This window comes from Pelobates fuscus, chromosome 7 (assembly GCF_036172605.1).
Source record: "Pelobates fuscus isolate aPelFus1 chromosome 7, aPelFus1.pri, whole genome shotgun sequence".
Classification (NCBI taxonomy): domain Eukaryota; kingdom Metazoa; phylum Chordata; class Amphibia; order Anura; family Pelobatidae; genus Pelobates; species Pelobates fuscus.
In genome coordinates, this window is record NC_086323.1 from 80454471 (window position 1) to 80467961 (window position 13491).

Consider the following 13491-nt stretch of genomic DNA (forward strand, 5'->3'; position numbering starts at 1 on the left):
TAACTGGTACTGGCTGCCTGAGAATGACAGGAGTGTGATTGCTCCCAGAATATTCAGTTAATGCCAGATTTGTGTAGAAATTGCGCTGCTTTGTCAAAACTTTAAAATATACAGAATATCGGCACCGGTTCTGGAAAATTGAGATTGGTCGATCCCTAATTGGAATGTATGTACGATGTGTCCCAATGCTTCTCTCTGAGAAGCATTTTGTGTGGACTTATATCATTAGTAGTGACAACTTCACAGAAGGTGGATCAGAGCTGCAGTAAGGAGACTGATGGCAATGGAATAAAGGCAAGATAAATTATGTTAACTTCTTTAGTGTGAAAATGAAGGCATCAAAAATATACATCAAACGGGAACTCTCCAATTAAAAAGAATGCATTTATTTTCAACGTGAGTGTTCCTTTAAACAATATTGCCAACTTAAACAGTTAGGAAGACCTTCCTGCCAGGTTTTGTGAAAAACAAAGAAGAGAATTTCCAAGTACTTACTCTAATTGGCGGAGCCATTTTAGATTCATTTGCATAATTATTCCTTGGAATTCATTTATTTCATTCAAAAGTATGAAGGTTGACTCAGGACAACCAAATGAATGTTGTGCAGTATTTTCAACAGTACAATATGTTTGTTTTATGTCGCAAAAACACAAACAAAACAAAATGGAAAATCTTTCCAGGAAATGCAATATTGAAATATTTACAGCAAATTTAAAAAAAACAAACAAAGTCCACACTGTTTCTAGAATTGTTTACAACAAGAAGAAAAAGTAAGTCCTATAAAAATACATTTTGTACTGCTTAGTGTGGAATGTGCTTCTCCCCCTCCCGTTCATATTTAGCCATATTTAGGGACAATAATATGGGTTACCGTAAATAGGCCATATAATCTTTGTGTGTTGGTTTATTCCCTTGCAATATACAGAACACACACACACACACAAAAAAAAAAAAACTTTAAAAGAGTTAAAAATCAGATTTAATATTGTTATTTAGAGAAATGTTGCAAGGGGTTAAAACCAATGCATCAACTTAAGGGCACACAGAGGGCGGGGTGGGATAGAGGCTGACGTGAATGATTTAACAACATCTTTGTTAAATCCGCCACATTACACCAACCCAATACATTTACAATACTGGTAATTAGGGGAGATTGCTTGGGGTTTATAGTTTTGTAACAGCTGCATACCCTCATCTGACGTCCGCTCATCTGCATTTACTTGGTGTACGCATTTCTTAGCAGCTGTGAAAGCCATATTTCATGCTTAACAGACAAAAAAATGCATTGAGGTGGAGGAGGATTTTTTTTTATATTTTTTTTTTTTAAGATTTCAAATGAGTGACAGCACTGATTGAATTATCCAGTAAATGCGAAACATTTACACTCGACCAAACGCCCAAGGAGTTCTAGAAATAGGAGCATTTGCACAAAGTTACTATACTTCTGAAAGTGTACAATGCTGTGTCATATTACACTGCAGCAGATGGAAGTTCAGAAAAGGATAGAACAGGAGTAGCATGTAATTGGCGCATGATCATTTGCAAAAATATAATTTGTCATTTAAATGATACAATCTTTACAGGACACTTTGCCTTGATCGGAAGCCTTTGTCCATTTCCATTCACTACAGCAAGCGTTTATCATTCATGTGGAAAAACAAGTACTGTCACACTATATGCAAGAGGCGTCTTATGGCTTACCGAGGTTCCTATAAGGCAGCAGCAGCGGTATATTTCAACCCGGCATTTGCCTGCAATTTGCTAGCAGAACTTATATGTAAAAGTTGCTTATCTTTCAAATACATTTGAGAACACCAAGTCACTGGCCACATTGAATTATAATAATCTTCAAGTACAAACAAAAAAACACTATCCCACAATTCCTAGTGAGTGTGTGTGTTTGAGATACCACCTCTCCGATTCACCAAGTTTTTATAGTCGTTGGATGGTCCAAAAAGAAGACTTAAATGGAATTGCTTTTCTATACATTTTGTGTAGCACAATGTACTTGGAATAAATTGTATTGTCTTTAAAGCGGTACGGTCACTGTCTTGCAAAATTCATGAAGACCCCCGACGGTGATATCGCCCCTGGAGGTGGTAAAGGCAAAGGTGAGATTTTCTTACCAAAACCTGTCTCTTGGGTGCGGTTATTTTCCCTCGGCAGGTTTTCTAGCCTTAGCACTTCCAGGAGCAGACTTCACTGCTGAACTCTTGCGCAGGCATGAGACTATAGCATTGATGTTTATAAAGGATCCCGCAAGACCCTCCATAGACAAAGCCAATTCCCTGCAGCCCTCACTGGTGATGGCTGTGGAAATGACACTGCTAGACGGAGATAGCTGCACCCACTATTTAGAAATGTCCGGCGAAGTAAATATAGAGACAATGTAGCCTGTACTTTGTCTCAGTATATCTTGCTTGTGACGCAGTTGTAGTTTCGGAGGGTGGGGGTGGAGAGTGCCTCTTTAAAGTGATACCAAATTTGTGTTCGTAATGACAGGTGCACTTTGGCAAGTAAACTTTCCTGATAAAATAAAAAGGATGACTATTATACTGGAGAAGTAAGAGTCATCCACAAAACATGAGGAGGACAAATTCAGCTACAGGTAGGTATAGAAATGTATCAAACAGTGCTGGCGAAACAAATAAGACATCCTTAAAGTAGAGTATTCTCCTGCTCCCTGCCCATGACAGCAAACACAATGAATACAAGCACTCACTGCGTGTGCTGCAACAAGGTTTGGCCATATTTGTAGGATTTATTTATTTTAATTCCTTAGAACAGTATACATGTTAATCCCTTCAGGACGGAGTCAATAGTGCACGTTCTGATCAAAACAAAACGGAAACAAAAACTAGAATTTGCGCTATATGTCTGTTCACCCGTAGTTCCCCTCTTTCAAATTATATGCACCCACACTTATTATATATCATTTTGTTCAGGAGAAACAGGGCTTTAATTTATCATTAACTATTCATATATGGAACATAATTTATTATGAATAAAATTTAAAAAAAATGTGAGAAAATAAGATTTTTTTTAAATTTGCATTTCCGTCTGACATTTTAACTGTGAATGTCATAATACTGTTTTACTGCAAAAAAATGCACATATTTGTAATCAGCGATGTGTCACGAGTACAACAGTACCCACCATTAACAGGTTTTATGTTGTTTTGGAAAGTTACAGGGTCAAATATTGAACATTCCATTTTCAAATTGAAATTTTCCAGATTAGTAATGTTACCTTTGAGACGGTGTGGTAGCCAGGAATGAGAATTACCCCCATAATGGCATAGCATTTAAAAAAGTAGACAAGCCAAGGTATTGAAAGTGGGGTATGTTTACTCTTTTTTAGTAGCCACTTAGTCACAAACACTGGCCAAATATTCGTGTTTTGCTTTTTTCACACAAACAAATATGAACGCTAACTTTGGCCAGTGTTTGTGACTAAGTGGCTACTAAGAAAGACTGGACATACCCCACTTGCAATACCTCGGGTTGTCTACTTTTGCAAATGGTATGCCATCATGGGGGTAATTCTCATTCCTGGGCTACCATACGCTCTCAAAGGCAACATAACCAATCTGGCAAATTTCAATGTGAAAAAAAATGAAATGCAAGCCTTATATGTGACTCTCTAACTTTCCAAAACACCATAAAACCTGTACATGGGGGGTACGGTTATTCTCGGGAGACTTCACTAAACACAAATATTAGTGTTTTAAAACAGTAAAACATATTACAACAATAATATAGTCCATAAAAGTGCAGTTCGCTTGTAAAAAAAATGCGAAAAACGTCATTTTTACTTAAAATATCATCGTTGTAATACAATTTACCAGTTTGAAACACTAATATTTGAGTTCAGCGAAGTCTCCCGAGTAAAACAATACCCCCTATGTACAGGTTTTATGGTGTCTTGGAGAGTTACAGGGTCAAATATAGTGCTTGCGAATTAAATTCTATGCACTTTCTCCCTGTGTTGTCAGGCATGTCAATCAAATTTTAATCAAATCACATAATTACGTTAAAAGATTATTTAAATATACACGTAGAATTTTAATATATATGCATTTATAGGTATTTAAATTATACGTGTATACTAATGTAATCTTTTATGTAATTATATGTATATAGGGGGCCATGTGATCGCTCTCAAAGAGCGATCACATGGCCCCCGGGGGCCTCATTTGCCGGAGGGGGGCTGCCTGGGCTCTCAGGCAGCCCCCCAGAAGAGGATCGCGGCGGAGGTGAGTACACCTCTCCTCCTGGGGGCTTAAGCCGTTACGACGTACCATGCCGCCGCAACGGCTTTAAAGCCCTTTTAATGCGGGACGGCATGGTATGACGTAACGGCGTTAAGGGGTTAAATGAGAACAAATTCAGGATTAAAATTCAGTCTATGCATTTGTTAGCACAGAAAGCACGTGGATTATCTGCTCTATAAAGTGTAACAGAGTTAATTTCAAGACAAATTGCAGCTGCAATGTATTTCAGAGATTTCCCAATTTCAGTGGGGTCGGTACTCTTATAATTAGTTTTGATGTTCATGATAGTGAGCATGGCAAACCAGAAATATTTGACAATATTAAACCTGTGCCCCAATGAAATGCCTAGCTCTACATTTCAAAAATGATATAACTCAAGGCAAACAAATTTAAAGAACATGACATGCATATGTGTACTTTAAGATGCATCTGATGTATGCCATGTGGTAGATCAAATAGAGATAATATGTATAGATACAATATATGTATTACCGTGGTTCTAGCTTACACTAATCTGTTCCTAAATACTCAAATTGTAATTCCAAAATGCACATGCATTGCACTACTGGATTGCAGATGTACCTCGTCAATGCTAGTGTTACAGTAAGGTGAGCAGACAAAAACACCAAGTTTAAATTCACACTGTAAAGGAATATACATAGTTCACATAACCACAATGCACTCTCACCTTAATGGATTCTTCAGGAGAGGTAATGAATTCAGTAGGAATTACTATCCTGAAAGGTCTGCCAACTACAGCAGAGCTGTCTGGAATCCCAGTCATTGGTGCTACAGTCTCTTTGACCTCAGGGAAGAGTGAATGCATTGAAGCCTCCAGCTGATTGTCCCAGTCTCGACCAACATCTGTAGGATCACTTGGCCAGGTTGACCAAACAGAGGAGGCCAACTGCAGCACCATTAAAGTCCTCAACAAGGGAGGAGAAAGTGCAGCAAGTCTGACATTCATTTTGGCGTCTTCTAACAAAATATACAGGAAGCAAGTTTGCAAGTCTCACTGGACACGCTGTTCCCTCATTACGGACATCCTAGGGAGGAACAAAAGAAAGAAATAGTAAATTAACGTTAATCTCAGATCTCTTCTCGGACAACAAATTGAAGTCGTCTGATAAGTGACATTCATAAACAAGAAAAGACATAATGCATCAAAACACCAAACAAGAGGCCTTGTCTAAAGGGAGGTGGGGAAAAATCCTGACAGACAGAGCTTATATTCAGCAAAACATCAGATTTCATCTTGAAGGCATAAAAACGCAATAGTAATGTTTTCCGGGACTGTGAGCATAACATGCAATTGGCTTTAATTTCCTTCAGCGGCATCGTCAGAAATTAAGGTCAAGTCACTTCTGCCAATGAATTCTCATGTGTTCCCAGTCGTCTGGCCCGCTGTGGCAGGGGCTGCATTCTGCATGTCAAAGGAAAAATTCAGTTGTACAACCATTTTGCAGTCAGGGTTTATGAAAAGTACTGAATGCCTAAATGTGGTTTCTATGGATATAGAATCAAAACTACTGTGTCTAAATAAACTTGAGAAAAATTAAAGGTTTTTTTTTCACAGGAGTGAGACGGGCAAAGGTAAAATTAACAGATAAAACAGCTTTGCAGTCCCCACTACCTACTGACATGCTGGTGTTCAACATTTTGAGCAGTTCTTATGTAGCGCTTTATGTATCTTGTCCCTAACTCCTTAAGTTATTCAAGGGTTTGTTTATACAAATAAGGAATGTGAAAACGGACAAGTGAATTTTACATTTTAGTCTGTAATAATATAACGGGAAACAATACGTCAAACTCTAATGGCTTAAATCTTGAAAACTTCTAGTCCGTACATAAACATGCAAGTAATGCTGGCGCTATAATAAAGTGACCTTATGGCTTTTAAATAAGACAATATAGTGCAGATTGTGCCATTCACCATATGCAATAGAGTCAAAGCAGAGTCAAAGAGCTCTGAGAAAATGCATGTGGATTCAAGCTAACTGGAAAATTCAGGATACAGACCGGCAAAGGACTCAAAATGAAAGACAACCATTAAATATAGAACTACCTGTACTGTGATATAGCACGGCGTCCGCATGGAAAGTATCTAATATGAGAAGCACAGGCTTTGCAATCAGAGCCATATGCTGCGCATGCACAGTTTATCCTCAATGCTTCTCTATGAAAAATATTTTATCAGACACAGACCATCAAGCTTTATGATCTCACAGGGGGGTGGGTGGAGATGGGTTGCAGAGCCTACAGCCAGATTACAGGTAAGTTCATTAAATCTAGAACTATTTTTTTTTTTTTTTTTTTTAAAATAGGACAGTGATCTAAACCAGTAAATTGAAAAGAAATACAAATATTTTTTATTAGAGTGTTCCATGCATAGTTTCAATCTGGCCAACTAATATCTAGTTTAAAAACCTGAATGTTAGTGAATGTCAGTATAGTAAAAACAACTGGAAAACTTGTGATGTCCTTCTTAAGGAACAAGCCCATGCCTTCCAGAGCTTGTAATAGCATTATACGCAGCAAGGGCAGGATAGAGAAGACCATTTAGAATGTGGCTGTCAAAAACAACAAAGATATTAAGTCACGAAAGCTCTAAAACCACAGTACGAGGAGTCAGGACTGGATACCGAATGAAAAGCTTGGATGGTCTAATGACAACCTGGAACAATGTCATTCAGGCTTACTTTGGTGTACAATTTAAACGGCTTAGAACGCCCTTTTAAATAAATTAATGTAAGTTCCTTATGACTATATCAAGTCAAGCTAAAGGAAACCCTGCAAAAAAAAAAAAAAAGTATACCATAAATTGTCTGATTATGTTGAGCAATGAACAGACTAGTTCTTTAAATGAAAGGCGAATACATAGCTGAGAGCCATCAGGCTGTGCATCCCAGAATTCTACACTTGCTGGCTGCTATGCAGTAAAAAAGTTGGGATGCACAGTTTGTTATAGAAGGAGCTTAGCCCTCAGAAGAAGTAAACATCAGTTAAATAAAAATTTTATATTTAATCCATATGTTAAAAAAAAAAAAAAAAAAGACTGACAGATTTACTAGAGTGTAAATTCAAAGTTAAGGCCAAAATAACAAAAATTGAAAACTTCTCTAAATCCGTTATGATTTCAGTATGGCTAATCTGCCTTTAGATTTGGAATTCACTTTGCTAAATAACCATGTATATGCTGTGCTGATAAACCTGCCTGTTGTGTTTACTGATCGAATGTGAAGTCTAACTATTCAAGAAAAGGCGTATCTTAGATGAGATATTTACAGACATAAGTTGTAAACACGCTTACGGCAAACAGAGGAGCTTCCTTAACACAGACATACCCTGGCATTATCACAGAAGATAGGACACAGAAGCTAGGCCAAGCCTTTCTCCGTGCTCGGATTTCAAATAAATAAATAGCTGGACAGATAAAACAAACGCGCAGAAGATTCAATAGCAGAGAATTACAAGCACATGACAGTCAAACAAGAAGAGGTGTACCTTACTGTACGTCCTCTATTCAATGGAGGGCTCCTTTCACACATATCCAAAGTGCTCATTTTTATACTTTATCAATTTGGTGTTCCAGGATTCTGCTTCTATAATAAGCATTATTGATCTAGAAATCCTGCAAGCAGATGCAGATTTTGTAAAGAACAGACACATTTCTCCTTTGTGAGAGCACTGCATCCTATGCAGGAACAAGTAATGGACGTTCAGAAGAGATTTGTATAACTGCAGCCAGAAGCGTAATACTTAAAAGAAACTCTAAATCTGGAAGGTTCAATCTACACCACCACAATTACCCTAAACAATTGTTTTTGGGTTGGTGGGGGGGGGGGGGGAGGAAGGTATGGTGCACAAATACATACAGTTATAAACAACTCTACGGAGGGACACAGCCCAGCATCTCTTTACATAACCTTCCCAAAAATCTTTTTTTACAAAAATTATAAATTTATTTCCCATGATTTTCATGTCACCTAACAATTTTGTAACCTATGCGGAGGTCAATGTGGCCCCATCTCCCACTGGGGATCGAAGTTGCAGGAACCAATGGAATTAAAGTAAAATTTGCATAAAGAGTGGAAACACTTGAAAATGGCAGCAAACACTTGAACCTCATTTGGTTCTTCTTTTTACTTGAACAGGATGAATGCTCTAGCATAAAACATCAAAAAACTAAAACAAAGGAGCTTTATCAACGTTAAAACAGGTGCTTTGCCGGGGAAAAGGGCTAAATAAGAAGTTGTCAGCATAGCAGCCAATAGAATGTCTGTCTTTCACCATTTAGAAACCCAAAATAGCACCTGTTTAGCCGTGATAAATCTCCCACTAATGTCTCGATTTAATGTTGTTGGATAAGCTTTCCAATTTAATCATTTAAAAAAAAAAATCTATCCAAAATATTATATCATTTGGAAAGCTTATTAAAACAAGACCAAAGTGCTTTATTTAGTCTTTAGATAGACTAAGGAATCCAATTTATCTACATGTATATTACTTTGGAGAATGTTACATCTTGCTTGGCTCTTCGCCTCCTTATTTTGCAGTGTAACTACAGATTACGGGGCGAAGGTTAAGTTAACACTGCCACGCAACATGTTAAGGATTGCCACCTCAGTGAAATGCTGAACACAGAGCTCTTGCAGACTTGTCTAAACCGCTCTAGTATAAGAAGCGATTCCATTATAGAATCCCAATATTTAACACTAATTTCAAGGCCTGCTAGTGTGATGCAATCCAGAGTACCAATACACACACATCCTGTAGAATTAAATGGGTCAGATATTCTAGGTTGAGCATGCACACAATAGATGAGCGCTGGCTCATTAATCTTAAAATCGTGCTTTCGAAACAGTGTCTTTCCATTTTATTTGAATTTAAAGATGCCCAATATTCAGATACAAAGATGTTGCATCCACACTGTGCAGGACTGCCCCAGGAATCACCTCTAGTAGCCATATGAGGAGTGGTCAGTGAAGGTATCCGTAGGCTGTAATGTAAACGCTGCCTTTTATCTGAAAAGACAGTGTTTACTGCAAAACGCCTGATGGGAATGATTATACTCACTAGAACAAATACAATAAGCTGTAGTTGTTCTGGTTACTATAGTGTCCCTTTGAGTCAATACAGAAAACTCAGAAAAACTATCACATCCCTCCAAAAGCACGAAGAACCTTAAAGTGTTGCAGATGGACTGATAAATCAAATGTACACATTGTTAGTGCTTTATTAGAACAAAGTGTAATTACCTTACTTTCTGATAAAGTCGCAGCAGTAAAATATGAATGCTATCTACAGGAAAAAGCATACATCCTGCAGGGAGAAATGTCTAGAGTTATCCGTTCTGGACCTGGTTTATAAAAATAAATAAGTGGAACTGTGGACGTGACAGAAGCAGGTGCAACTTGGATCAGTGGCGTACATACCAGGGTCGCAGGGGTCGCGGCTGCGACCGGGCCCGGCCCACCAGGGGGCCCGGCCGCCCCTGCGACCCGGTATGTAGCCACTGGGCCAGCCTCTTCTCCTGGGGGGCCCTAGAGCCGGCCACCTCTGGGCCCCCCGAGGCTGGCCCTGCTGCCACCCGGCTGGCCGGTCCTGCGGGCGCGCGAGGGAGCACTCTCCCCTGAGTGCTTCCTCTTCAGCTCCCTCGCGCACCGCGTAGGGATGCCGGCGCCGGAAGATGACGTCATCTTCCGGCGCCGGTATCAGTACGCGGCGCGCGAGGGAGCTGAAGAGGAAGCACTCAGGGGAGAGTGCTCCCTCGCGCGCCCGCCAGCCTGACTGCCCGCCGGGTGACCGGACCCCCAGGAGCCCAGCAGCACCACTGGACCCCAGGGAATCCCCTCAGCACTCCAAAAGGTAAGGAGGCTGGGGGGATTAAATACAAAAAAACTTTAGTGTGAGTGTGTGTGTGTGTTAGTGTGAGTGTTAGTGTGTGTTAGTGTTAGTGTGAGTGTGTGTGTTAGTGTTTGTGTCTGCTAGTGAGTGTCAGTGAGTGTGTTACTGTGTGTGTCTGTTACTGTGTGTGTGTTAGAGTGTGTGTGTCTGCTAGTGTCAGTGAGTGAGTGTGTGTCTGCTAGTGAGTGTCAGTGATTGTGTTACTGTGTGTGTCTGTTACTGAGTGTGTTTGTGTGTGTGTTAGTGAGTCTGTTTGATGTCTGTTAGTGAGTGTGTGTTGGTCAGTGAGAGTGTATGTTTTGTAAGTGAGTGTGTATGTATGTCTGTCGCTGAGTGTGTCTCTGTCAGTAAATGTGTGTGTCTGTTAGCTAGTGTGTATGCGTCTGTTCGTGAGAGTGTGTGTCTTCAGCACTTACCTTTCTCCAGCGCCGGACTCCCTTGGCGCAGGGGAAACCTCCGCCTCTCAGCTCCCAATGCGCATGCGCGGCAAGAGCCGCGCACGCATTCAAACCGCCCATAGGAAAGCATTACTCAATGCTTTTCTATGGACGTTCAGTGTCTTAGAATCGCGGAAGCGCCTCTAGCGGCTGTCAGTAAAACAGCCACTAGAGGCTGGATTAACCCTCAGTGAAACATAGCAGTTTCTCTGAAACTGCTATGTTTTCAGCTGCAGGGTTAAAACCAGAGGGACCTGACACCCAGACCACTTCATTGAGCTGATGTGATCTGGGTGTCTGTAGTGGTCCTTTAAGTGTGTGCATCTGTATGCACTGGCGTACATACCGCGGTCGCAGGGTTCGCAGCCCTGCAACCCCTGCGACCAGGTGCCCGCCGCAATGTGTTGCGGCCCCGGTCCGCCAGAGTAAGCGCGGGGGGTTGGGGGGGGCCCACGGATCAATTTTCGCACCGGGGCCCCATGGGTCATGTGTACGCCACTGACTTGGATGCTTGCTATATGAGATCAGACCTTTGCCGAAATTACTCCTTTCCATTTTGGAGGCTGCTGCAATTGCAACTGTCTGCCGGTCCCTTAGTTAAGGGAACGCTATAATGTTAGAAATACAAACCCCTCTCCCTCCCCTTTCATATAAAATTAGAGGGGGGGGGGGGGGGGTTATTCACCATTTTCCAGTGCCGACACTCAGCACTGCTCACCTCTCCACATTCTGTGACATCACCAAGGAGGCATCGATTCCTCTAGCAATGATGTGGAAGCCGGAAGCACGTCACAGGACCAACCAGAACCTGGCATGGACCCAGGTAAGGGGGTCAGAACTCAGAAGTTAAATTACCCATAAACAAATTGGGAATAAAGTTTTCATATACATCTTCAAGTAAAGAGGGTATGGCAGTCTAGAAGAGCAAATGCTGAAATGTTGTTCTTTTTTCACAATGATATAATGAGAGAGAGAGAGAGAGAGAGAGAGCGCGAGCGAGCGAGAGAGAGCGAGAGAAAAAAAAGAAAGTCAGGCATTTCATGTGATGCGATTTCTTCTGAGAATGTGAATGCTAAAGAGGAGGGGAAGGGGAGAGGGGGTTGGGATCAATGCTAATCCAACAGAAGTTTGCAAATGGAAATTACTCCGTGAACAGCCCGACACTGCACACTGTCTTCTATTATACTAGCATCAATGCAGGGGGTTCAGGTCACTGGGCTTCTGAATTTAACACTGTGTGTACACTTAGGACATAAGGAAGCTAGGTAGTACGTTTCCGCAGCCAAGCCTGATATGAATAGAAAAGAAAGTCGTTTATAGCTGCAATCAAGAAAAGGATAAAAAATATATATATTTTTAAATATATCAATAACACAGTAGTGCACACACATATCGACATATCGAAACCCTAATAGAGTGTTTCATGTAGATTAGTGTAATATTTTTCATGTATTCATGACTGCTGCCTTTCACAATGGTCACTACTGGAATCCAACAACCAGACTCCATAAGGAAAGTTTACTTACAAGGTCGGCTTGGGACGGTGTGCATGAGTGAGTGTGCAGAACATCCTGCTATGTGTGAAGTACATAGCTACATTCCTCGCTGCCTCTAACCGTGCATTACACAAATTTACTAGCTTGTAACTGGAAACAGCTACTTTAAGGTTACAAATCAGGGATGACAAAAATAAAAAATGAGCAGATACCAAAATATTCTAGACCTACAACTCACATGATGCCATGTCAGTTGTACAGGAGTTCTACGGTAGCTGAGCCATCCCTGCTCTAAAACAACTGGTCTTCTTACTGTAAATGAAATATACAGATTTGCAGCTGAGCACCAAGTCAGGAGCTGAACAGACCACATTATACATTGTGATTTTCTGCATGAAATAGTATCACGCCCACAAGTAATATGTACAGCAGTCAGAGTTCTCAATATTCACAGAGGTGCTTTACAAAGAGATACTAATAATAACCCTGTCAGACACATTCTACAAAGCTGCATCAATCATTACACTTTCAGGAACTTTATAAAGAGGGATCAATAGTAATGATGATAAAAAAATAAAATAAAAAAATATATACGGTATGGCAAACCTTTTAAAAAACAGAAATGTATACTTGTGCAACATATTTAAAAAGGCAAACAAAACAAATAAATAAAGATTCAATTTAAAAAAAAAAAAAAACCAAAAAAAATTGTTACCAAAGCATATCAGATCGTATATATCGTATAGATCGTGTATTAGTCAGCCTACAGACTGTGTAGTGTATTTTTCCACGTGCAACTCCCCTCAATACACCTCCTCTTCCTGCAGAAATTAATTGCACTGGTGTTTTTATCAAAGCTCTGTAGGCGACAAGTCAAACTGTGTTACTAGTGGAGCTTGCTGGCGAGTTTCTTCTGACACTTACAAGATGCCAAGTGCATATGAAGGTAAGGGGTTAAACCCTCCATGGTGCTTTGAAGCAAAGACAGAACTGTAATCAAAAACCCAATCTCCTGTGTTAGAGTACTCTCTTAACGATGCTGGAAAAAATAAATACAGTGCTTTATTCTTTCATGTCTAGTTGCAGAAAAAGAGTCAGAAAGCAGTTTTTGTTGTGAATGATGGGAAACAACGAGGGGGCAGAAGAGCCAAGCATCAAATAGGAGGGTTAATACCGCCACCACTAGAACTGCACACATTCACGTTTTGTACAATGCTGTGCATACTGAAGAGAGAAGGCAGATTGTACTGGGAGAGTGAAATTATAAAACAGAGGGAGACAAACCAATGATTTTAGGGAATCCCCTTTAGGTAGCAGGTTCTGCTCTCATCAAATATTAGCCAACCCAAAGAAAATAAATTATATATGGCCACACAAT

At 40.2% G+C, this 13491-nt stretch overlaps 1 protein-coding gene across 3 annotated transcripts in view; it reads right to left on the bottom strand.

Annotated features, from left to right (window-relative positions):
• Positions 1-13491, bottom strand: part of DAG1 (dystroglycan 1) — a 193286-nt gene that overhangs the window by 20292 nt on the left and 159503 nt on the right. For all 3 annotated transcript variants that reach the window (XM_063426119.1, XM_063426117.1, XM_063426118.1), the window contains one exon: positions 4962-5319. In XM_063426119.1, coding sequence (XP_063282189.1) covers positions 4962-5240 — 279 coding nt within the window. In that variant the 5' untranslated portion in view covers positions 5241-5319. The remainder of the gene's footprint in view (positions 1-4961; positions 5320-13491) is intronic.